The 21,571-nt window shown below is 50.7% G+C and overlaps 7 protein-coding genes and 1 non-coding gene across 8 annotated transcripts; 3 read left to right on the top strand and 5 right to left on the bottom strand.

Annotated features, from left to right (window-relative positions):
• Nucleotides 1-39: 39 nt before the first annotated feature.
• C8Q69DRAFT_459454 (putative cyclopropane-fatty-acyl-phospholipid synthase) lies at nucleotides 40-2,499 on the top strand. Its single transcript, XM_028630078.1, has 4 exons — nucleotides 40-416; nucleotides 519-1,005; nucleotides 1,056-1,807; nucleotides 1,873-2,499. The coding sequence occupies exons 1-4, from the start codon at nucleotides 309-311 to the stop codon at nucleotides 2,098-2,100; spliced, it is 1,575 nt and encodes a 524-aa protein (XP_028488238.1). The 5' UTR covers nucleotides 40-308; the 3' UTR covers nucleotides 2,101-2,499.
• A 177-nt stretch (nucleotides 2,500-2,676) lies between these two features.
• Nucleotides 2,677-6,539, bottom strand: C8Q69DRAFT_505220 (hypothetical protein; the record flags this gene model as incomplete). Its single annotated transcript, XM_028632683.1, has 3 exons — nucleotides 2,677-3,129; nucleotides 3,207-3,430; nucleotides 3,530-6,539. The coding sequence occupies 3 exons, from the start codon at nucleotides 6,537-6,539 to the stop codon at nucleotides 2,677-2,679; spliced, it is 3,687 nt and encodes a 1,228-aa protein (XP_028488239.1).
• A 1,274-nt stretch (nucleotides 6,540-7,813) lies between these two features.
• C8Q69DRAFT_485495 (copper amine oxidase) lies at nucleotides 7,814-10,039 on the bottom strand (the record flags this gene model as incomplete). The annotated part of the gene is made up of 4 exons (XM_028631832.1): nucleotides 7,814-8,046; nucleotides 8,101-9,009; nucleotides 9,065-9,644; nucleotides 9,701-10,039. The coding sequence occupies 4 exons, from the start codon at nucleotides 10,037-10,039 to the stop codon at nucleotides 7,814-7,816; spliced, it is 2,061 nt and encodes a 686-aa protein (XP_028488240.1).
• Nucleotides 10,040-10,993: 954 nt separating this feature from the next.
• On the top strand, nucleotides 10,994-12,910 carry C8Q69DRAFT_442748 (fungal-specific transcription factor domain-containing protein; the record flags this gene model as incomplete). The annotated part of the gene is made up of 4 exons (XM_028628870.1): nucleotides 10,994-11,196; nucleotides 11,295-12,071; nucleotides 12,123-12,326; nucleotides 12,376-12,910. The coding sequence occupies 4 exons, from the start codon at nucleotides 10,994-10,996 to the stop codon at nucleotides 12,908-12,910; spliced, it is 1,719 nt and encodes a 572-aa protein (XP_028488241.1).
• Nucleotides 12,911-12,992: 82 nt separating this feature from the next.
• Nucleotides 12,993-14,156, bottom strand: C8Q69DRAFT_459464 (hypothetical protein). Its single transcript, XM_028630079.1, has one exon. It carries the CDS (start codon nucleotides 14,007-14,009, stop codon nucleotides 13,245-13,247), a length of 765 nt encoding a protein of 254 aa, XP_028488242.1. The 5' UTR covers nucleotides 14,010-14,156; the 3' UTR covers nucleotides 12,993-13,244.
• A 622-nt stretch (nucleotides 14,157-14,778) lies between these two features.
• C8Q69DRAFT_177510 (putative phenylacetyl-CoA ligase) lies at nucleotides 14,779-16,988 on the bottom strand. The gene is made up of 3 exons (XM_028625830.1): nucleotides 16,628-16,988; nucleotides 15,935-16,570; nucleotides 14,779-15,874 (listed from the first exon to the last, which is right to left on the bottom strand). Exons 1-3 carry the CDS (start codon nucleotides 16,725-16,727, stop codon nucleotides 14,928-14,930), a joined length of 1,683 nt encoding a protein of 560 aa, XP_028488243.1. The 5' UTR covers nucleotides 16,728-16,988; the 3' UTR covers nucleotides 14,779-14,927.
• Nucleotides 16,989-18,072: 1,084 nt separating this feature from the next.
• C8Q69DRAFT_177507 (hypothetical protein) lies at nucleotides 18,073-20,198 on the bottom strand. The gene has a single exon (XM_028625829.1). It carries the CDS (start codon nucleotides 20,080-20,082, stop codon nucleotides 18,214-18,216), a length of 1,869 nt encoding a protein of 622 aa, XP_028488244.1. The 5' UTR covers nucleotides 20,083-20,198; the 3' UTR covers nucleotides 18,073-18,213.
• Nucleotides 20,199-21,393: 1,195 nt separating this feature from the next.
• On the top strand, nucleotides 21,394-21,465 carry C8Q69DRAFT_t38. Its single transcript has one exon. It is a non-coding gene; the product is annotated as a tRNA-Glu (tRNA).
• The last annotated feature ends 106 nt before the right edge of the window (nucleotides 21,466-21,571 follow it).

Below are 21,571 nucleotides of genomic sequence, written 5' to 3' on the forward strand. Positions count from 1 at the left end.
GCGGAAGTTGATACTGCGGATCGCGATGTTTCAGGGTCCACCAGCTAGCTGTAGCTGGATTCAAAGTCCACTACAACAATTCTGAACTAGCGGCACAAGAGCCCATCCCGATCGATAATCATCAAATGCTGATCCGCCGTGTTGCGGTGTGCTTGTGAATTGAACGAGCCGGCAAGTTTAGCTCAACGCCCCCTAGCGCGCCCACCATCGACTTCCCCAAAACCACCTGTTCTTCTCGCCGTCCCTGATAGCAACTCCCTGTCAGGCTCTCAATTCTCCTCTGACAGCCCTCAATTCGCCTTTCCATCATGGCGAGAACCCACTCAGAGTCCTCTGAGGACTTCGAGTTCATCGAGACTCCTGCTGCTCCCATGCCTACCGCTCCGCCGGAGGATTGTGGTGTGCGAACGACGGCGGTAAGCTCTACCTCGGGGGAAAACAATGGAGCTGCTACGATCTACGATCAGCGCTCCAGCCTTCCATCAATGCCATTGCTGACGCATAGTAATACTTTCTAGTATCCCGCAATCAAGAATGCTCCTCTTCCTGCGGACGCTGCGGGCAGCGACAGCTTCTCCAATGTCCTCCTGATCTCTCTGCTCATCGGTGTTCCGTGGTACCTGGCCCGCCAGGTGCGCGGAGGTTTCTATACTACCATCTTCTTCGCCATCTTCACTACGATCCCGATCTTGATGGTCTTCTGGACTGTTGCTTCTTCGATCTCCCCGCGAAAGAATGAAAAGGCCAAGTACCCGGGTCGTCCTGTCGAGTACTATCTCCACTTCCACAGCGCCCATGACCGCGCCAAGTACCATGGCAAGAGCAAGATCCCCATGGAAACCTTCTACGAGAAGTATTTCGCTGGCGAGGTCGATTTCAAGGGCGATGCTCTCGACTGCCTCGAGTACAGACACGACTGGGCTAGCTTCCGCTTCACCATGGGCCTGTACAAGCACTTCCTGACAGGTTTCATTCCCGAGATGCTGATGCACACCCGGTCACAAGGTACCGCTTGCCAACCCACGTCCTTTCTGCACTGTACTGATGCTTCCTAGATGAGGAGCAGGTCCGCGACCACTATGACCGTGGTGATGACTTCTACGCTTGGTTCCTGGGACCCCGCATGATCTACACTTCTGGTATTATCAGTGATATCAACAAGGAGGAGACCCTCGAGCAATTGCAGGACAACAAGCTGGCCGTCGTATGTGAGAAGATTGGACTCAAACCTGGAGACACCATGCTTGATCTTGGCTGTGGTTGGGGTACTCTGGCCAAGTATGCTTCCGTCCACTACGGCGCTCACGTCACTGGTATCACTCTGGGTCGCAACCAGACTGCTTGGGGTAACAACGGACTGCGCAAGGCTGGCATCGACGAGTCTCAGAGTCGTATCCTCTGCATGGACTACCGTGACGCTCCCTATATCCCCGGTGGCTACAAGAAGATTACGTGTCTCGAGATGGCGGAGCACGTTGGTGTTCGTCACTTTAGCACATTCTTGTCTCAGGTGTACGACATGCTTGACGACGATGGTGTTTTCTTCCTCCAGATCGCCGGTCTGCGTAAGTCGTGGCAGTATGAGGATCTGATCTGGGGCCTGTTCATGAACAAGTACATCTTCCCCGGTGCCGACGCTAGCACTCCTCTTGGATTTGTTGTCGACAGCCTGGAGGGTTCTGGATTTGAGATCAAGGGTATCGACACCATTGGTGTGCACTACTCCGCCACTCTCTGGCGCTGGTACCGCAACTGGCTGGGCAACCGTGACAAAGTCGAGGCTAAGTACGGCAAGAGATGGTTCAGGGTAGGTTTTTAAGTCAAGATCCCCCAAGCATCATTTTGAATAGTCGACTGACATATTATTCACAGATCTGGGAATACTTCCTGGCTTCCTCCACCATCATCTCCCGCCAGGGCTCTGCCACCTGCTGGCAGCTCACTCTCGTCAAGAACATCAACTCTACTCACCGCATTGAGGGCATCAACACCCAGTTCGCCCTCGCCGGTGCTCGCGAGTCCGCTATTCAGCGCGTTGGCCACGGTGTTGTTCCCAGCGCCAACATCCCTCCTGCTGCCGTCCCCGGCAAGGAGGAGTAAATGCGTCCACCAAGCCCTTTTCTAGTTCATGATCCATCTAGCAGCTAAATGGGTTTGTGTTCTACAGGGGGAAATACATACAGGAACTTCGAGTTTCCTTGGTGCGCACAAGGCATGTGTCACACGATCAAAAAGGAGGGTTTTATACTGATTTTCCTGTTCTCACGAACATGTATGGAAGATTGATGTACGCTGTATGCTCTATGTATTGTAGTGGGGTTCGTGGTAGGGCCTATTTCCTGTTCAGCGAAAAGATGGTCTCCCTAAGTATATTATGCTAGTCTGTGTGGGTTTCGACATGACTCTGACGACCAAAAGAGGAAAAAGAAGCATATAGAAATGTGTTCATTCTTCTTAAGTCCAGCTTATTCAATTTAAATATACGACCGTTGAAACACAGTCGAACTATTATAACTACTGCCTGGTAACTAGACATCTCGCTTCAGCTTCTGGGAAAGCATCGCGAAAGGTAAGGCTCAAGAAAGAAAGGGAAAATCGAGACAGAGAGGGAGAGATCAAAAATAAAACCCTAACCCATCCACCTCCAGAACAAAAACAAAAGGCCGTCTATGAATATCATCCATCCGAAAACCTCGATTTCCCAACTCGAACCTCCTCCATCACAGACGCAGCCATAGGCATTGGCCGACTAATAGCCACCATCTTCCTCCTATCTCTCTCAGAATCATCACCGCCCTTCTCCTTCCCCTGCTGCACCCCCCGTCTCTCTAGCCACCATTTAACACCCAATAACGTCCCAAACGCATTAACGCCGCCCACGATCCCAACCCCAATCCCCACGAGGATCGGAAGCGGGATATTCTGAAGAATACAGAATGAAAAGGACCGAAGATCCGAAAAGCCTGATATCATAGCTAGAAAAGATATACCGAGGAGGGTATATGTCATGACTGTGCTGATAGTTGTGATTTTCGCTTTAGCTTTATTGTTATTTTCGAAGATCATGGTGATAGCATGCGAGAAGGCGAAAGAGAGGATCGTTAGGATTAGTGTTATTAGTCCTATGATCTGAGAGGTATCGTTAGGTTAGATTATCTCATTGCTACTGATGTGGCTCTTTTTTTCAAGAAGGGGCGGAAACATACTCCGTGAGCGGTGCGAAGATGGCGAGAGGAACCCATCCCGATGATACCGAGGATAGTTCCGGAGATGGATAAGGGGAGATAGATGAAGTATTCGAGATATTTACTCCAGCGTTTTGATTTGTTGGTTCTTAATGGCTTGTTGCTTAGTTGGGCGATGCGTTCGATTAGATGAAGGGAGAGAATGGAAGGGAGGATGAAGAAATATGCTGATATGACGAATAGAACTGGTTTTGTTTTTTGGAAGTTAGTATGGGGGAGAAAAGAGAAGGTCAGTCGAACTGAGTTATAGAGTGAGTGAGTGTAATGATATATGGTAAACGTACCATGTAGCGCAGTGAGAACTGCGAATTTGACCACCGAAAGTCCGTTTACTGAAAGAGTGATTTTCTGCAGATCGATATTGAACTCGTTTCCTGAATTCTGGATAGTAACAGGGGTAGTTGGTAGACCGAGAGCAGATGAATTGAGGTCGTCAGTGGAGCTTATGCTTTGGGGGAGAGTCTTGCTTGCCATCAGTCCGCTTAGGACACCGAAAAGACCTCCTATGCCCTCGCATGTGAGTGCATCGGAGGACTTTTGTAATAGGCTGTCTATGAGTGTGATGTTTATGGTTGAGAATATGCCGCCTGTTTGCGCTCTTTTTGCATGGACTGTTCTCGTTAGGTCTGGGTGTCCAATTGGACTTGGGGTTGTAGGTCCTGTGAGCCTGAGAAAAGGAGAGTCATCTCTTCTTTTCACAGTGGCAGCTTGAGTCGATCCCGTGGTGCCATTGTGAAGTAAGGACACCAGAAGAGCAACTCCCTCCCCTCCGAGTCCTCGACCGAACCCGGCTGCTGCGCCTCCCACGGAGTCGTTGAATGATATGGCGGACTGTCCAAAGGATGAATTTGGGATGACACTCACAACTCCGTTGCCATCGATGATGTTTTGCAGGCCTCCGGCACTGTCGATGGCATCAGCTGCTCCTCCAACTAATCCTCGGGCTAGTCCTTCTCCAACTTTGCCCAGGTTTATAGTCGAATCTCCTAGCAGGTTTCCAGACTGAGACATCAAGTTGTTGAGAGTACCATTGGCAAGGAACGACTGGGACAATCCCTGAGCGAAGTCGCTCGTGATGGCTTCCACGTCCAAGCCAGAAGCTGAGGAGTCTGTGGCATCTGCTGTGTTTTCTGCTTTTTTCAACCCGAGCCCTATTGCTGCCCCTTTCCCAAGTCCGCTGCCTAGACCCAAAGCAGCAGGTTGGAGGATCTGGTCTATACTGAAATTGCCAAGAGGGTTCTGGCCTCCAATCTGGCTTGTGATGTCGGATAGATTCGCAGTTGAGAGAAAAGATGACGATAGACTCTGTGCGAAATCTTGGACCACTAAGGGAACATTTATCGAAGAGGAATCTCGAGCTGCTATTTGGGCTGACGCTTTAACCAGTCCAAGGCCTTGGGCGCTTCCTTGACCGAGTCCTGTTCCGAGAGCACTGGCTACGCCAGGTAATTGCGAAACAAGCGACTCCTGTATATTACCGGCTCCTGCAGTTATCGTGGATAGGTTTGCTGATCCCAGAAAGGAGGATGATAGGCTTCTAGTAAAAAGCTCTGCGAAGCCCGGTATATCGACACTTCCGTTGGACCTTGCGGATAATGTATTTGCGGGAGACGACTTCGAGATTCCCAGACCTTGGGCAGCGCCCTCCCCTAAACCTTTCCCTGCTCCTCCTAACACGCCAGGCAGCTGTGCTAGGAGTGACTGCTGTCCATCCGTGGAGATGGCTGAGTTCAGGACTTTAGATAGGTTGACACTGCCAACGATGGGTTCGGATATTCCTAGTCCAACGTTACCGGCCAGAGACGCAAGGTCCGAGCTAGTGGATGGGGAGAAGTGTTTCTTGCTCAATCCTAAACCTGATGAAGTGCCGTTTCCTATCCCTTGTGCTAATGAGAAGACCGCCTGGCCGATGTTGAGATTGCTTGTTGACACCGCTGAGTTAAAGAGGGATGAAATATTGACGTTTCTTGCTATTGGTTCTGATATCCCAAGCCCTAGGTTGCCAGCCAAGGCAGCGAGATCTGAACTATTCTGCGGCTGGAAGGAAGTATTGGAAAGTCGTAATCCTGACGATGTCCCATTTCCTATGCCCTGTGCCAAAGCGAAGGCGGCTAGACCCAGATTCTGCTGGTTGGATGGCATAACCGATCCCAAAAGTTGACTTATATTCACATTTCGTGCAATTGGCTCCGAGAGTCCCAGGCCGACATTTCCTGCCAAAGACGAAAGATCGGATCCGTTGGCTGGGGCAAAAGATGCATTGCTGAGTCTGAGACCAGATGATGTTCCATTACCTATACCCTGGGCTAAGGAAAAGGCAGCCTGACCAAGACTTTGTTGATTTGATGGCATGAGAGAGCTCAGTATCTTACTGATATTGACACTTCCCGCAATCGGCTCGGAAAGACCAAGTCCCAGATTGCCCGCCAATGTCGATAAGTCGGAACCCCTCTGCGGTGAGAACGTACTGTTCGTTAGCCGCAAGCCTGATGATGTCCCATTACCTATACCTTGAGCAAGCGTGAAGGCGACCTGACCAAAATCCGTCTGTCCATTCAGTGGCAAGGCTTTAATGGCCAAGGGGACAATAGCAGCTGTCAAGCCACTTCCGAATTTTGTTGTCAATTGGTTTAACCCCGTTGGTTTCGCCCCATTCATCACAGCTGCAGAGCTAGCCATTGTAGATATCTGGTTCTGCGTACTGAGGTTAAGCCCCTGGGCCGTCCCAGCACCCAGACCAACACCTAAGGAGACCGCAAGATTGTCCAATCCACCAGTAAACCCGGAAAACAGCGACCCTACGCCTTTTTGAAGGAGATCATCGAGAATGCCACTGCCCGATGAGTTGGACGTCGGTTGTCCTCCCGAGAGAATGCCTTTGAGGCCGCTTAGGAAGTCATCACTGTTACTTGATGAATCTGATCCTCCTCCAAAGAGATCACCCAGAAAACCACGTTTGGTGTTTTTCCGTTGTGATCTAGTAGCCTCTGCCAGTACGCGGTCAAGGTGAATGCTGGCAGACCTCACTGTTGGCAAATCGAAGCGCTCAGAAACTTCCTTCGATATGTCGCTAAGACCTCTTGCAGCTGCAAATACATATCCAACTATATCTGGATCCGCCCGAGGCGATCTTGAGTCTTCTCGTGGTCGAATCACATATTTGCTGCTGATCTCCGCAGGGACCTGCTGAGAGCATAAAATAAGGAGCGTAAAAAGGATGAGACCAAGAAGACAAAGACGACCAAAGGACACACAGCTGGATAACGCATGCTTGTTCCCACCTGGAGCTGCCATGCCTCGCGGACTATCGATCAAGGAATATTTTCGTGTCCAGCACGTCAAGAGAATGCAAAAGAAAAAGCGAAAAGAATGGACCCGCTGCCCAGAAGTTGGTGAGGAAGAACAGAAAAATAGAAACGGATTCGAAACCAAACATCCTAATGCCTATCCCTAAGATCATGATTCACGAGATAGCGAGAAGCTAGAGCCTGATGCTACCTTGTTGTTATTGTTGTTGTCAGAAGCCTCGGTAAGGACAGACGAGTAGAACGGCCTGGTAATGAAACACGGGATGCTTCGAAAGATCTGAATTGGGCGAACTCACCACCTCGGAAACAAGTCGTAAAGTTTGAAGCAGTCTCAATTCCCTGTACATAAAATCTTTAGGAAAGGTCCAAGGCAGCTTTCACGTTTTGAAATCTAGAGTCAAGCCCGATAACGGGTGTTGATTGATCCGGTCAAGGTCAGCTCCGCAACAATGGTAGGAGACGTAGATCCAGAACCAGTTAGTGCAATGAGTAGGCTCAGAAGCTATGTCTCGTAATCCCATTGTTGTTGGCTGAGCTGTCTGAAGTCTAGAGAGGATGCGGGTGGACTTGAAACACTTCTCATGCTCAGTGCTGCAAGTTGCGATCCGCAGATGCAACCATCCAAGGACCACTGAGGAGCGTGGCTTGGACGGTTACATCAACGATGGTTGTGCACTAATGGAAAGTCTCTCCACCAGTTGCTGTTATTTGCACCTCTTGACAACAGCCTTTACATTGAAACCCACCACGGCCTTATTTTCTAGTACAAAAACAACGTGAATTTCGATTCCTCGCTGGTAGTTACTGATAGATATAAGTGAAATGGAAACATGGGCATTATGTGTCTTTTAGGGCCTAGTTGATTCTTGGAATTCTGCATGGATGTAAGCATCATCCTGTTGCAACATCTTGTTTCGTTGATGCCTAGGGTCGTATGGCGAGGAATATTGCTCCGGCACGACCGGCGTTCCGCATGTTCAGGGCTTGTCCAAAAGCTGAGAGCGTGCTTGGTCTCTGAGTGCCGCGGAATTTTGAAGAGGAATGCTCTCAGGTGGTATTCTTTGGAGAGATCCAGGATGAATTGTGATCTACAAGACCAGCTCAAAAAAAAGTCTTGTGAGTCCTTCCACACAACGAGCGGAAGTATAACATGACAGCAAGAATATATCAGTCAATCAAGTATATACCAAAACTATAATGGTGTATCGTATAATCATCGTATACAAAAGAAAGATGAAAGAAGAAACCGTGAATCGTCATCTACTCAATACGCTTGTACAGCTTCGCCTTCGACGGCGCACCGCTGGCCGAGCAGCAAGATGCAGCATCCACTTCCTGGTGGAGTGTCGACTTGTTGAAGCTCTGGTCCGACGGAGGTACATCGAGAGCAGGGTTCTTGGTAAAGAAGCCATCAGGCTTGAGGTGAACGCTGATGCGTTCAACAGGCATCACGGGGAAATCCTCTATGCGAGGGTTGTGGGTGAGACCGAATGCTGTGGCGGATATTAGCTTGCAACTTGCACAAAGAGGAACTGGACTAGACTTACTGTGCCAGAGGACCACATCCTCGTTCTCAATTGGGTCGTTCCTCTGCACCCAGGTCTCGACACCGTCAGAGCTCTTGCTCTGGTTGGTGAACTCGCCGGCGGCGTAGAGTTCATTGTCCTGGTACTTGGTGACCCAGATGGGCTTTGATGCAAACTTGGCACGCTTGAAGTTGAAAGAATTCTCACCCATCAGCAGCATCTGGCTGGGCAGCGTCTGAAGCTTGTACGCCACCGGTTTGTAAGTGATGGGGTTAATGACGCTGTCGTTGCGGATCTTGAACACACGGTGACGGTCAACGGCCGTGTTGGCAGTTCCGGAGGTCTTCAGAACAGTTTCTTCCGTCACGTAGCCAGCTCCGAACGGGTTGTCCTCGCCTGGAGGCATGGGGACACTGTCCTCATAGTAGATGGTGTTCTTGAATCCATCAATAGCCGGGTCAATACGGAAAGAAAACATGTGCTGGTGGAACGCAGCCACCACTCCCGGCGCAACATTAGTGCCCCACGGGACAGTTTCGCCGTTCTCATTATCCAAAGGCGCTGTCGACAGAATTCCGGTGGCACGGACCTCCAGTTCGATACCGGCAGCCTGGTCGAAGATGTAAGCGAAAATGTATTCATAGTTGGCGACGGTGCAGATCATCTGGACGACCAGCTGGCGGTTGCGCACCACAGTAGCCAGGCCGCTACGGTAATTGGTGTGCTTGTGCTGCAAGCCATTGTCCTGCTCGTGAAGACAGATGACGTTCTTTAACTCGACAGGATTGCCCTTGGAGTCTGTTCGGTAGCCACCGAAGTATTTGATGTGGCCCAGGCAATCGCATCCAAGAGACAACTCGTTGGCCGTGATACCAAATCCGACATCACCGACATCGAAAGCCTGCTTTCGATGGAACGGTCTTCGGGGATCTGCATGGAATCTGTCAGTGGCAATCCGCATCTCATCTCGGAGTATCGCTCTTACCTCCATATGGGACAGTCATCTCGTTGAGCGCCAGACGGTAGAACAGGTTGCGTCCATCATAGGTAATGTTGTAAAGAACCAAGCCTTCGCGGTTGTTGAAGCCGACTCGGAACCGCCATTTCTGCCAGGTCACCACGTTGCCATCCAGCCCATAAGAGGGGCCCTCGGGCTGCTGGACAATGTAGGGCTTGAGATCCGTCCGCAGAGGCTCATCAAGGAGCTCGTGAGCATATTGCACCGTCTTCACCGGCTTCCACGGCTGGGTGCCCATAGTCTTGTGGTCAACGCCCGCGGGGAGGTAGTCCATGCGGACCAGTTCGTGAGTGATGCCATCGAAAACCGGCGAGAACTTGACGGGCGTCGAGTAGTGGTTGTTCTGGGGGTGGTCGACCTCCACGATATACATGTAGCACTGGAACAGGCGGCGGTTCTCATTCGGGTCATCGGTTCCGTAGATCCAAGGGTCATTGCAGACCGTCACCCCTGGCGGCAGCTTCAGCTTCTCGATCTCAGCCAGCACTGCAGGATGCTGCAGACACAGCGACTCGATCTCGATCATCTCATCCACATCAACCGGGCCCTATCCCGATACAGTCAGCCAATGTCCTTCCTCCTAGCACGTCCACAAACGCTCACCTGGATGCTCTTGGGTAGCTCCTTGACATGGATCACAGACTTGGTGTCTGCATTGAGCATGGCCTTGTAAAAGGTCCCATTATCGAGGCGGTGGAACAAAGCCTGCAGCACACGGGCCGGCTTTGGAGGGAGCGGCTTTCCCAAGCGCTCCGCTTCGATATATGGGATCACGTCCTTCTTAGCAGGCTCCTGCACATCAATCTTCTTGTATCGCAGAGGAACTCCGGGGAATGACGCCTCCAAGATCTTGACTGCCAGCTGGATCTCTCCGGGAGTGAGAGGGTCAAAGGGGTGCAGTCCAGCAGACGCTGTCTGGGTGGAAGCTTGAGAGCCGGACATCTTGTGGTCTCCAGTCTCAACAGCTTTGGCGAGAGTGAACAGAGAGGAAGTGGCAAGGACAGATGAATCTGACGGCAGCGAGGGAGGCGACAGGAAACTTATATACTGCAACAACCCGCGCCATCTCCATCGGTGGGACTGAAGTGTCGTGAGAGCTCCGGGAGAAGAAGTTGTCGACATCAGCGTGGACATTCCATATTGGGTCAAAGTTGCGCCGCCCGTGGGTCTGCAGCCAAAGATGGGCAATCAAAGCATCGGAATTTGGCTCTTATCGAGCGTTATCAGTCGGTCGATGATAGTGGGATGTCCGTCGATGATAATAATATAGTAGATGTATCATAGATGTATCATGGATGTATTATAGATGTATTATAGATGCATTCTATTAGCAGCGAACCCATCGATTCTTTCCATTTTATTTCCTTCAATGCCACTGTTCCGAAGTGGTACTGTTCTGGCAGTGTAGCGTCATCTCAGCAAGCATCATTGTCCCTTCCGGAGTCCCTCGTGCTACGCTTACTATCTGGCGATAAGCCTTGCATTGTGTATAATGCTGAGCTTAGAATTCAACTTGAATCTCCCACAAGAAGATTGCCTCTGTCGATTAATTGTTCAACCACTTAATTCTCGACCGAAAAGATGTCCAGAGAAATCGCGCGTATCTTTTGCCCGATTAGGGCTAGCGTATCCCGTCCCCGCGTCTTCTGGTTCTCATGAATCCCCAAGTCGATGCTGACCGCTGTGAAATTTCCTCAGGCATCGTTGCTACTCGAAGTTGGTGCAGGATCATGTCTGGCGTCTATACCTCTCGCCGTTGTGGCCTAGTGGTATGATCTATCGACCAGACAGACGCATCCTAGATCAGGAAATCCTTGCGCCGGCCCTATCACGACGCTCGATAGGTGCATCCGGATTCCGAACACTGTCAGACTAAAGCTAACATGAGTTGAAAAAATGGAGTCGCCTGCCACGACTCCCAGTATCCAGTCGAGCTCTTCTGCGGGAAGATTGCCTGAGAAGGAGAAAGATGCGCAGTCGGACAGGAAGACGCCAACCAAAGGGCGGAAAAGACACCGTAGATCCGGTGAAAACTGGACACGGTCTGGCTGCTTAACATGCAAGAAAAGAAGAAAGAAATGCGATGAAACACGACCTAGGTAGGCTCCAGTAATCACACCCTGATTCCATTGCTTCCATTACTGGAATCGACATCATCAGTGACTGACGTTGGAATCAGCTGTCTCAACTGTGCCAGATTAGGCCGTCCGTGCGAGGGCTACGGCACCATCTGGACTGAGCCACTTAATCCGTTTACTAATGTATTTCAGAAACAGACAAGCAGGAAAAGGCGAAAGCTTAGTTCTGCGTCTGCAGAAGGCCATGGAGTAGTCCAGGTCGAGGCGGGCAGCAAAGATGTGATATCGAGTCCATACACGCCTGGTCATGTTGCTGACTATGCATTTCCAACTACTCCTGGGTCAGATGTCACCGGCTCCGATGCAGGAACAGAAAATGGAACCCCATATCCTGAAATTGACTTCATCCTCCCGAATCTTTTTGGGCCCCCGAGCCATCTGTCCAGTCCTGAGATGTATTACCTCCAATATCACACGGAGAGGGGATCCAAGTTGTTGACAAATCTGGAGATGGAGGAAAACCCCTTACGGGCAATCATCATCCCTAGGGCATTGTCCTCCCCGCTGGTCATGGATGCGCTCTGCGCTGTCTCTGCCATTCACATGTCAAATTGGGCGCTACATCGTGATGCCGGTTCCCAGACAGCAGCAATGCAGTATTACGGTCGAACCATCAGCAGACTCAGAAAGGTTCTCAGTGATCCGGACGCGATCTCCTCTTGCATAGTTACCCCTGAAGAACTCGTTCTCACCATCGCCTGGTTGTGCAAGTACGAAGTCGTTCGAGGAAGTGTCAAGCAGTGGCGAGGCCATCTGGATGCATTACAGAACGTAATCACGTCGTGCGGTGGCTTTTCCGGACTTGACCCGGAACTAGCAGAATTTATCAGCGGGCTGTAAGAGCACTCCCTCAGGCTCGTGGATATACAAATTAACACGTCTGCAAGAATAACCTACATGCACAACATGTCTAAAGTCACCAGCCGCAAATACAACTCCGTCATGGTACCGTACGGCGCACACTCTGGTGCCCGCAAACTCGACACCTATCTAGGCTACACTGAAGATCTCGTCGCAATATGCGCACGAATTTCCAACCTGTCCTTCTTGAGTAGCAACCCTCACGCCTTGGTCCTGGAGATCAGCGCAATGTCAGTACTCTCCGTCCTGAATTCCTGGGTAGACCTAACACTATCCCAGAACCAACGCTCTCGAAACATGGACTCCGACCAGTCGGACATACATCATGCCCAGGGGCATCACACCATCCATCCTCTCGCGACTAGAACTAGTCGCCCTCAGTTTCCGCTACGCTGCATTCATATACTTACACTCCGCCCTTGAGCGAATGGTATCCCAGCACCCTCATGTCCTTTCCATCCCTACCCTAACCAATCTCGTCCCCATCACGAAAGTAGACGCCATACAGCGCTGTCTAGCACTTATCGAAACGGCCCCTATCGATGATCACTGCGAGTACTCTGCTTTCGCCTTCCCTCTGTTCATGGCTGGATGTGAGAGCGAAGATGCAGCACAGCAGGCTTTCGTCTTGCAGTGTCTAGATCAGCTAGAACAGAATTTTGGCATCGGGAATGTCGGACGCGCGAAGGGACTCTTAAGACGTGTCTGGGGGTGGGAGGTTCATGGAGACAGGCATGAAGAAGGGATGGAGACGGTGCGGAGACACTGGCTGGATATATTAGAGGATGCCGGCTGGGAGTTAATCATGGCGTAAAAGTTTCAACTGTGATAGTATTCATTTAATACTTAGACTATGACTATTACTGCAATACACTATATGATGAGCTCGTACATGGAAATCTCTCAAAGTAACTCAAGCGGATAATGTACGGCACGGTCCCTCTTAGAAACATATCTAATCTGTAACGCGCATATATTGATGTTCAAAAGCGATCGTCTCTCCTTCCATCCTACCAGGAGCCAACTCGAAAAAAAGAAAAAGTGAAGCATAAATAAAACATGCCATATTTCCCAAATAGGAAATAACACATCTCACCCCTAGTTCAACTACATTGTAAATTGTAAACCACAAGAACCATACTTATCTACTACGGAACATCCACCCCAGACACCTCCCTACAAATCCTCAACAACTCCTCCTGCTTACCGACATCACCAGCCCCCGAATGCGGCAACTCCTCACCTCTCGTCGTCGTAAAGAACGTCCCACTCTTCAAACTCGCCAACTTCCCCTTCCCAACCGCCCAATCCGCCAATATCTTCGCAGGCTGATCCGTCCCCCTAGGAGCCATCCTACCTCCCATCTTCGTCCTCACCCACCCGGGATGCATACTCACCACCTGAACAGCATCACCCCATCGTCTCGCGAAGGCTTTTGCCAGCATCACATCATGCAATTTACTATCGCTATACGAATGCGACGTAGTCACGTTCCGCAGACTCTCGTCGCCGCCATAGTGGCTATCTGAACTCATGTATAGGAGTCGCGATTTAGGCTTCTCCATTAGACATGTGAGGATGTATGGCGCGAGGGTATTCACGGAGAAGACGGCTGAGATGTGTTCTGCTGTGATTTCGCGGCTGGATGTGGAGCCGTAGCCAATACCTGCGTTGTGGATGATTGTGTCGAAGGGCCCGTGGGCGTTGGCGTCGGCGGCGAGGTGCTTCGTTTCGGAGATGGAGCGTAGGTCGCTGATAAGGACGGCTTCGGCTTTGGGGATGGATTGGCGCGTGGTGGAGGCGCGGTCGGCGTTGCGCGCGTGGAGGACAACTGAGTGGCCTTGGTCGGAGAGGAGTTTGGCTGTGGCGTGGCCGATGCCGTCGCTGGATCCGGTGATGAAGATGCGTGCCATTGTGGTGGTGGTGGTTAACTTAGGTATTCTTTTCTTTTCTTTTGGGTAAGGAAAGAGATGGGGGTATGGTTAATTGGTGATATTGTCTGGATTGTGAATATGAAGTATCTACAGTACGAGTCGATGGATGTGATAGATAGATACGAGTATTAATTGCATCATTCCCCACCCCCGTCTGCGCTGAACCCCACATATGATATCCCAATCTCTATAAACTCTGAAAGTAACTACGTAGAATAAGTATGTAATGTTCACGATAATCCCCAGTCCTGCTCCAAGTCACAGGTAAGAAGGCGAATTAACCAGACGGAAGTCTAACATGCAATCATCATCTCCTCTGTAATCATCTCCAGACAGGGGTTATCCACTCAATTGATGCACCACTTCTCTCCGTCAGTGCTATTACCGTCGGAGTTAGAGGGCGTTTCTGGCCATGTTCTTTATGCAGTGTCTAGTGGTAGAAAAGGAAGGCCGTGGGGTATTCGCATATATTTACCGGCTGGCTCCTTGAAGAGAGATTGGTTGGATTGGCGAAAAGATTCGATTCAGGGTTAACTGGGCAGTGCCTAGTGGTTCCCTGCTTGTAGGTTTTAATCACAACCGATACATGCATAAGGTAGGTCAGGAACGTATGTACATGTGTTGTCCCAGTTCGGTCAGGATTAAAAAGGGCAGAGAACCTGATTGGCTGCGAGAAGTATATAGTTGCTTATGGCTTATGGCCAGAGAACCCTTGGTATGGATTGATTCGATTTGACCGGTTTTAGAAGCCGTTTGATAGAGCCCGTGACTTTCAGGCTGTGTGCAGAGATGTGAGATGGTCCTGAAAAGGTTTACTATAGGTCTATCTATATCCAAGTTCAATATATATACTGGTAAAATTACAGAAGCAATTACAGAAGCAAAACAGTCTACAGCCTACAACTTCGCTTTCAGAAGCTCCTTCTTCGCCTGCTCCTTCAAGATCCGTCTCAGGATCTTACCGCTAGGGCTCTTGGGGATCTGGTCGACGAACCGGATTCCACCGCGCAACCGCTTGTGATACGCGACTTTCTGGTCCAGCCAGGCGCTGATATGCTCGGCTTCCTCCTCTGAGCTGATTCCCGCGTGGAGGCTCTTCGGACTCCGCACGATATAGGCGCGAGGGACTTCGCTGCCGTTGGCGTCGGTCTGGACACCGATGACAGCGACGTCGTCGACTGCCTCGTTGTCCATGAGGATACCTTCCAGCTCAGCGGGGGCCACTTGGAAGCCGTTGTATTTGATGAGTTCCTTGACACGGTCGGTGATGTAGAAGTTGCCGTCTTTGTCCTGGAAACCGACGTCGCCGGTGCGGAACCAGCCGTCGGGAGACAGACAGCCAGCCGTGGCCTGGGGGTTGTTGTGGTAGCCGAGGAAGACGTTGGGACCGCGCATGTAGAGTTCACCAACTTCGCCGACCTTGACTTCTTGCGGCTCGGACTCGTCTTCGGGCGATGTCATGTACTTGGCTTCGATGTTGGGGAGGAGTTTTCCGACAGAGCCGATGCTCTTGTCCCAGTCCTCCCAGGGCTGGGTGTGCGTCACGGGACTGGTCTCGCTGAGACCGTAGCCCTGCTTGACGCGGAGCTTGAGGCGACCCCAGACGACTTCGACGAGCTCGCGGGTAAGGGGAGCAGCGCCGCAGTTCATCATGCGGATACTGGAGAGGTCGTACTTGTCCACGATGGGGTGCTTGCCCAGCAAGACCACGACTGGTGGCGCGACGTACGTGAATGTGATACGGTGCTTCTGAACGAGAGCGCACCATTTTTCGAGGTCGAACTTGGCCATGACCACCGCTTCGAATCCGGTATACATGGGCTGGTGGATGAGCATGTTCAAGCCTGCATATGGATCAGCACTAGACATTCAGGAGCATAATCGTGCGAAGGAGCCCGTCTTACCATAGATATGATAGAAGGGAAGAAACGCGAGAATGCGGTCACCACGGCCATCGGCGCCGCCGTTCCAGGTCAACTGGTTCCCTTCGCCGACTTGGCCCTGGAGGATGTTGGATACCAGGTTGCGGTGCGAGAGCATCACACCCTTGGGCACACCGGTCGTACCAGACGAGTAGACCAGGAAGGCGAGGTCCTTAGAGGGGTTCACCTTCGTTCTGCGGTATTTGGCCGCACCCGAGATGTTTCTGATGGACGTAAAGTGCTTGAACTTGGCCTGCGGATCCCGCTGGTCACCCAGGAGAATGATCCGATCCTCCGGGACTCCAGCTCGTTTGGCAGCCTCGCGGGCCACTGGCAGCAACGGGACCTGGGTAGCGAGCACCTTGGCTCCAGAGTTCTTCAACTGATACGCCAGTTCCTCCGGGGTATAGGCTGGGTTGGCCGGCGACACAACTCCGCCGGCCCATTGAGTGCCCCAGGTAATGGCAGGTGTATCGATGCAGTTGGGAGTGAAGAGCGCAAGGACATCTCCCTTTTTCCAGTTCCAGATTGATTTCAGCCCTTGTCCAAACGCCTCAGCGGCCTCTTTGGTCTGCTTGACCGAGTAGGTTCGGTCCGTATCCGCGTCCCGGAAGATTACTGCATTCGTGTTAATCCACGGCCCTCGAGTCCTCCATAGCGCAAGGGATCTCGTACCTTTGTCTTCTGGAAACGGTCTATCGGCCCTCTCAAAGAGAAAGGTCCAGAGATCGACATCGGGGATGTCAATCGGCGGATAAGTGGATTGGGCAGGCATGGCGTCGCTCGATCGCTCAATCGCTCTCACCGGGACTCTTTTAGCAGCAGGGTTTCTATAAAGTAAAACAACACAGAAATGAATTCAGACAAAGAAAAAGCAGTGCCAGGTGACGGACGCATGGCGTTTCTCCCCTGAGTTCAGACCGGGGGACGCCGTTGAGCCCGTGAAACACTGGGGCAGCTTACCCAAGCTGGGGATGGCGGGCATGGGCCTCGGTACTGGCACGAGTCGACTCGGTTACTCCAATAATAATTAATCCCAGAGGAGTAAGACGGCTGAAGGATCAGATCTAGCGTCGAGGACAGAGACGTGGACGCCGCATCGACCAGTCAAGCCAGATGGCAGATGGCACAGTCTCGGTCCGAATCCGGGGAGAGAGCGGGCATCGTCGGTGATGCTTAACTTCTCCTCGGCTCGGGAGTGGATTATTTTATTATTATTAGTTAGGCGGAGTTTGTCAGTCAGCGCGGAATCGGATGGCTAAGTTAACTATGATTGACTGCGAATGAGAAGGAGATTATTAATTAATAAAGTTCTCGCGAGTTGAAGTGACAGATTCTTGTTGTTGAGGGACCAAACAGTCATTTCTCCTCTTCTTTCTCTTGCAGATAATTCCTCCATAATCCGTCTTGAAGGAGTACAGTACAATATCAACTCTACACTCCCTTGAGAGACAAGATTCCTCAGACTGGATTGCTCGAGATATCATACACTGTCAATGAAAATAATATACCATCCTTTCTATCGTCCATTCTAGTTCCAATTCTCTTTTCCTTTCGTTTAACTATCATTATTACCCCTCTTCTCTCCTCTCTTTTCTCTCTCTGCTGCATCTTTTGTGTCCGTCCCTTTTGGCGTTCCTCCGTCTCTCGCTTAACCCACCAATCAGGACTCCCGTACACAACACCTCCCTGGACATATAAACCACTTTAAAGGTACAGCTATTGCCTTCGGGCATTTGGTCAATTTGAAACGATACAGAGAAGATTAGCATGGCCCCTGCACTAAGGATGACACGCTCAATCAAAGAGAAGCTACCAGTTTTTTTTTTTATTCTTTACAGATCAAAATTGGAGGTAGGAGTGCATGTCGCTTTCTATGGAGTGGAATGGCGGCTCGGGTTCGAAACGGCGGGTGGGAGAAAAGAATTCTTTTTTTTTACGCCAGATAGAGACGGGTGTACATGTACACTAATTAACTGACAACGCAGGGTAAATACACTGTCAGTAATTCATTTAGATGCTGAATGGGTCTTGGAGAGTTATCACTGAGCGCCACTATTTAATTGTGGTTTTCCATGTCCGCTTGATGTGAGAAATATGGTATATGTTATGCTATACATATTTGCCACTGTTGCCTCCGCACGCCTCTTCTACACGCAACTGCCAATATGTTTATCTCAAAAAAGTACTGGAAGTCCCAGAGAAGATTCAAAGACGGCCTTTCTATTCACTGCAGAAAACATTACAGAATCATCTACTAACTAGTACTGCGTAATGCCCGCCTCCAATGCCTTGATCTGCAACGCCAACAACCGCGAGTAATACCTCGCCAGAGCCAAATTGCCTCCCATGAACCAGAACCCAGGGTGTCCGCTTCGTCTCCAGATAGTTCGCACCTCACCCTCCTCGTTGAAGCCCCAGACACTCCCAACTCGGTCGGCCACTTCGTCGCCAAAAATCAGCCGAGTCGTCGATTTCATGTTCTGATACCCCGTCGCGAAAACAATTTCGTCAGCTTCCAACTGCGACCCATCCGCGAACTGGAGGCCCGTTGGAATGACCTTGGTGATTTCCTGGCCTTGCTTGACCTTGATCTTTCCATCTGCGATCAGCTGGCTTGCGCCCACGTCGATGTAATAGCCACCGCCACGTTGGAGATATTTGATAAGAAGACCGGCGTCCATGGGGCCTTTGTCGACCTTGAAACCGGCCTTATCTAGTCCTTCGAGAAGCTTAGCATCATTCTGGCGCATCGCCTCCGTCAATTTGACCTGCAGTGTCTTGAACAGCTCTCCTGGGATACTCCAGAGATACAGATCCGCGTCCTCAGCCACCGGGCCGGACTCCTCGTACAGTCCCTTCAGGCCGATATTCGTAATCGAACCAGAGCTAGCGACGTATGTCGAGCTGCGCTGGACCATGGTGACTTCGTATCCCTTCTCGTAGTAGTCTTGAGCAATGTCGTGGCCTGAATTGCACGACCCAACCACCACAGCTTTCTTCCCATTGGACTCGGGATTGGCACCGGGAAACTCTGAGCTGTGGCAGAGTCGATCTCCCTTGAAGCTGTCGACCCCCTCAAAGTCCGGCACGTTCTTCTTGCCCGAGTGACCGGTGGCCTGGATGATGTGACGCGGGTAGAATGTACGAGTCTCAACGCTACCATCCTCTTTCCTCCGCTCGACGGTGACAGTCCACTGCTTCTTGCTCTCATCCCATGAGGAAGACTTAATCGTCGTCTTGACCCAGACATTCAGCTCCAAGAGCGTGACGTACGATTCGAAAAACTCCGCTAGTTTGTCCTTTGGCGTAAAGATCGGCCATGACGGAGGAAACGGTATATAAGGCATATGGTCGAACCAGACGGGGTCATGAAGGACGAGCTGGTGGTATCTGCGACGCCAGTTATCTCCCACTCTGTCCTCCTGGTCGATGACCAATGTATCAACCCCAAGCATCTTCAAGCGCGCAGCGGCAGTAAGACCCCCTTGGCCTGCGCCCACGATGAGCGCCGCGGGTTCCTTGTCGATGAAGTTTCTCTCTGCGGTCCGACGATCGAGCCAGTTCGTCCGGCCAAGATGTTCACCATGATGCGCACCAACGGGTCTGCGGTGGTTGATAGCCTCTTCGTGACCCTTCAACTCGACAAGGGATGTGAATACCGTGAAAATCTTCCACTCGTTGAGACCCGCCAGTCTCACTATACCGTTTCCTCGTCCAACGTTGGTTTCAACGCTGATGTAGAACTCGATGCCTTTTACTTCCCCGACAACATCGATAGGTCCATAATGCGGCGCTTTCCTAGCTGACGACCTGTCTATGTGTACTTTGGCAGGCGACTGCCCTTCCGTTACGAATCGAGCGACGTTATCCCTGCCCTTGAGCGTGCGAAAGTCCCATGAGAAGCAGAGATGGTCGCGCCAGTAGCCGTCATCGACGTACAGCCGAGACAGCGCTTGGGCGTCTTTGTTCGCGAGAGCGCTGTTCAACTTGTCGATGACCTCGGTCGCGATCTTATCAGGATCATCGGGCACGATCGTGCTCGGGGGAGGGTATTTCCCGAGGGGGATGTTGATTGAGCCTGGTTCAGGTCGTTCGTGCGACTTGACTGCGACTTGGGCGGCGGCCATTCTGTTCGGGTTCGTAAGGATATACTATCTGGAGAGATTCCGTGTGATATAGTTCGTCAAAAAAAGAAAGATATGCAGTCAATACTTGGTACCTGGATCGCTACCGTGAAGGTGCTCTCTCTGTCCGTCTGTTCTATTTCTGCCCATCAAAGCTAGAATCAAGGCTGGTTAAATATGATACGAATCTACAGCGGAACCACCGAGGCTAAGATCTCATTGCGTAGGTACATTACTAACCCCGCATCAGAGCTCGCAGGACTCCAGGAGAGAGAATAACCATGCAGTAGTGAGGGTGGGTTCGAAGCGGGGAGGACGAGGAGAAATGGACCCTCTGATAGTCAACCATCGGTCTCGGCTGATCTGCAAGCGCGCATTCCTCCTCATCTCTATTCTATTTATCTTATTTTCTGTCCACGGTGCGGTATATGTATGGGAACTCTTAATCGAGGATTCAAGGGCTGCTTAGTTGGATTTGACCCGTTGGTTATTGTGAGCGCAATCCATGGATGAGGAGAAGACGTGCTCGTCCCAGGATGATTTCTTGGCTTTTCTCTTACAGGCATTCGAAATTTCCGATGGTTATATTTGAATGGGTGTGGCTGGCTAGTATCTGGTTGCTGTTACTCGTAAGTAAGGGATGGTTCTACTCTAAGGATATACCATGTAGCATCGAACAACATATTGTCCGCATATATATATATATATATATATATATATATCATAGACCCCCCAGACCTGGAAATAAACCAAAAAGAACATATATTATTAACCGACTATATTCTTATTCTAACAAGATCCGAAGAACCCCGTAGAAACGCCAAAGCGCAACAAGACAACGAGCCCTGTGCTTCCTGGCCGGTCACAAGCCGTAGCGCGGCTCCGCATCGGCTTTGTTCCACCTTGGATAATCGAGTCTCTCGGCTCCGCAAACCGCGTGGCCGAGGCAGTTCAGTTAGGCTTGATACATATATAGCTTTCTATAGCTTTCGATTCTTCTTCAACATCTATCGTCTGCGGGTTTTATTCGTAGCCTTATGATTCGTGGCTGTGTAGTACAATACATCCCCGGTGATGTGATTGGCTCTTTGGACATGATATCGTGTACTCAAGTATGTATGTACCCTTTGAAGACCCTCGATGGAACTGAACAATAGAGTAGCAGTCGGTTCGAGTGTGAAATCAATATCCAACAGCGAAAAATAGGAGAGGAGACGGACCTGGTTTCTCTGTATGCGCTGCTTCATGTACGAGAATTTCCTCCAGTTTGGAGTTTCTCATAGAGCATAATATCAGAAAACACTAATATCCCAATCCGGTATGGTGTAGTGGCTAACATCGCTGTCTCTCACACAGCAGCCCGGGGTTCGATTCCCCGTGCCGGAAATCCATCTCTTTTTTGTCCTTTTTGCCTCTGAGTAGTTGATTCCTAGGATCTTTCTTTTTTTTAACTATTTGATCTTTGGGTGTTCTTTAGTGGTAACTTGTCTAT

This window comes from Paecilomyces variotii, assembly GCF_004022145.1.
Source record: "Paecilomyces variotii strain CBS 101075 chromosome Unknown C8Q69scaffold_2, whole genome shotgun sequence".
In the NCBI taxonomy this organism is placed as follows: Eukaryota; Fungi; Ascomycota; class Eurotiomycetes; order Eurotiales; family Thermoascaceae; genus Paecilomyces; species Paecilomyces variotii.

Bases quoted from the DNA above. Each gene is read 5' to 3' on its own strand.
- C8Q69DRAFT_177507 (XM_028625829.1), bottom strand. From the start codon at position 20,082: ATGGCCGCCGCCCAAGTCGCAGTCAAGTCGCACGAACGACCTGAACCA.
- C8Q69DRAFT_177510 (XM_028625830.1), bottom strand. From the start codon at position 16,727: ATGCCTGCCCAATCCACTTATCCGCCGATTGACATCCCCGATGTCGAT. The intron at 16,571-16,627 runs GTACGAGATCCC...ACACGAATGCAG, and splicing joins ACCGTTTCCAGAAGACAAAG to TAATCTTCCGGGACGCGGAT. The intron at 15,875-15,934 runs GTAAGACGGGCT...ATCCATATGCAG, and splicing joins TCCCTTCTATCATATCTATG to GCTTGAACATGCTCATCCAC.
- C8Q69DRAFT_459464 (XM_028630079.1), bottom strand. From the start codon at position 14,009: ATGGCACGCATCTTCATCACCGGATCCAGCGACGGCATCGGCCACGCC.
- C8Q69DRAFT_459454 (XM_028630078.1), top strand. From the start codon at position 309: ATGGCGAGAACCCACTCAGAGTCCTCTGAGGACTTCGAGTTCATCGAG. The intron at 417-518 runs GTAAGCTCTACC...AATACTTTCTAG, and splicing joins GTGGTGTGCGAACGACGGCG to TATCCCGCAATCAAGAATGC. The intron at 1,006-1,055 runs GTACCGCTTGCC...GATGCTTCCTAG, and splicing joins GATGCACACCCGGTCACAAG to ATGAGGAGCAGGTCCGCGAC.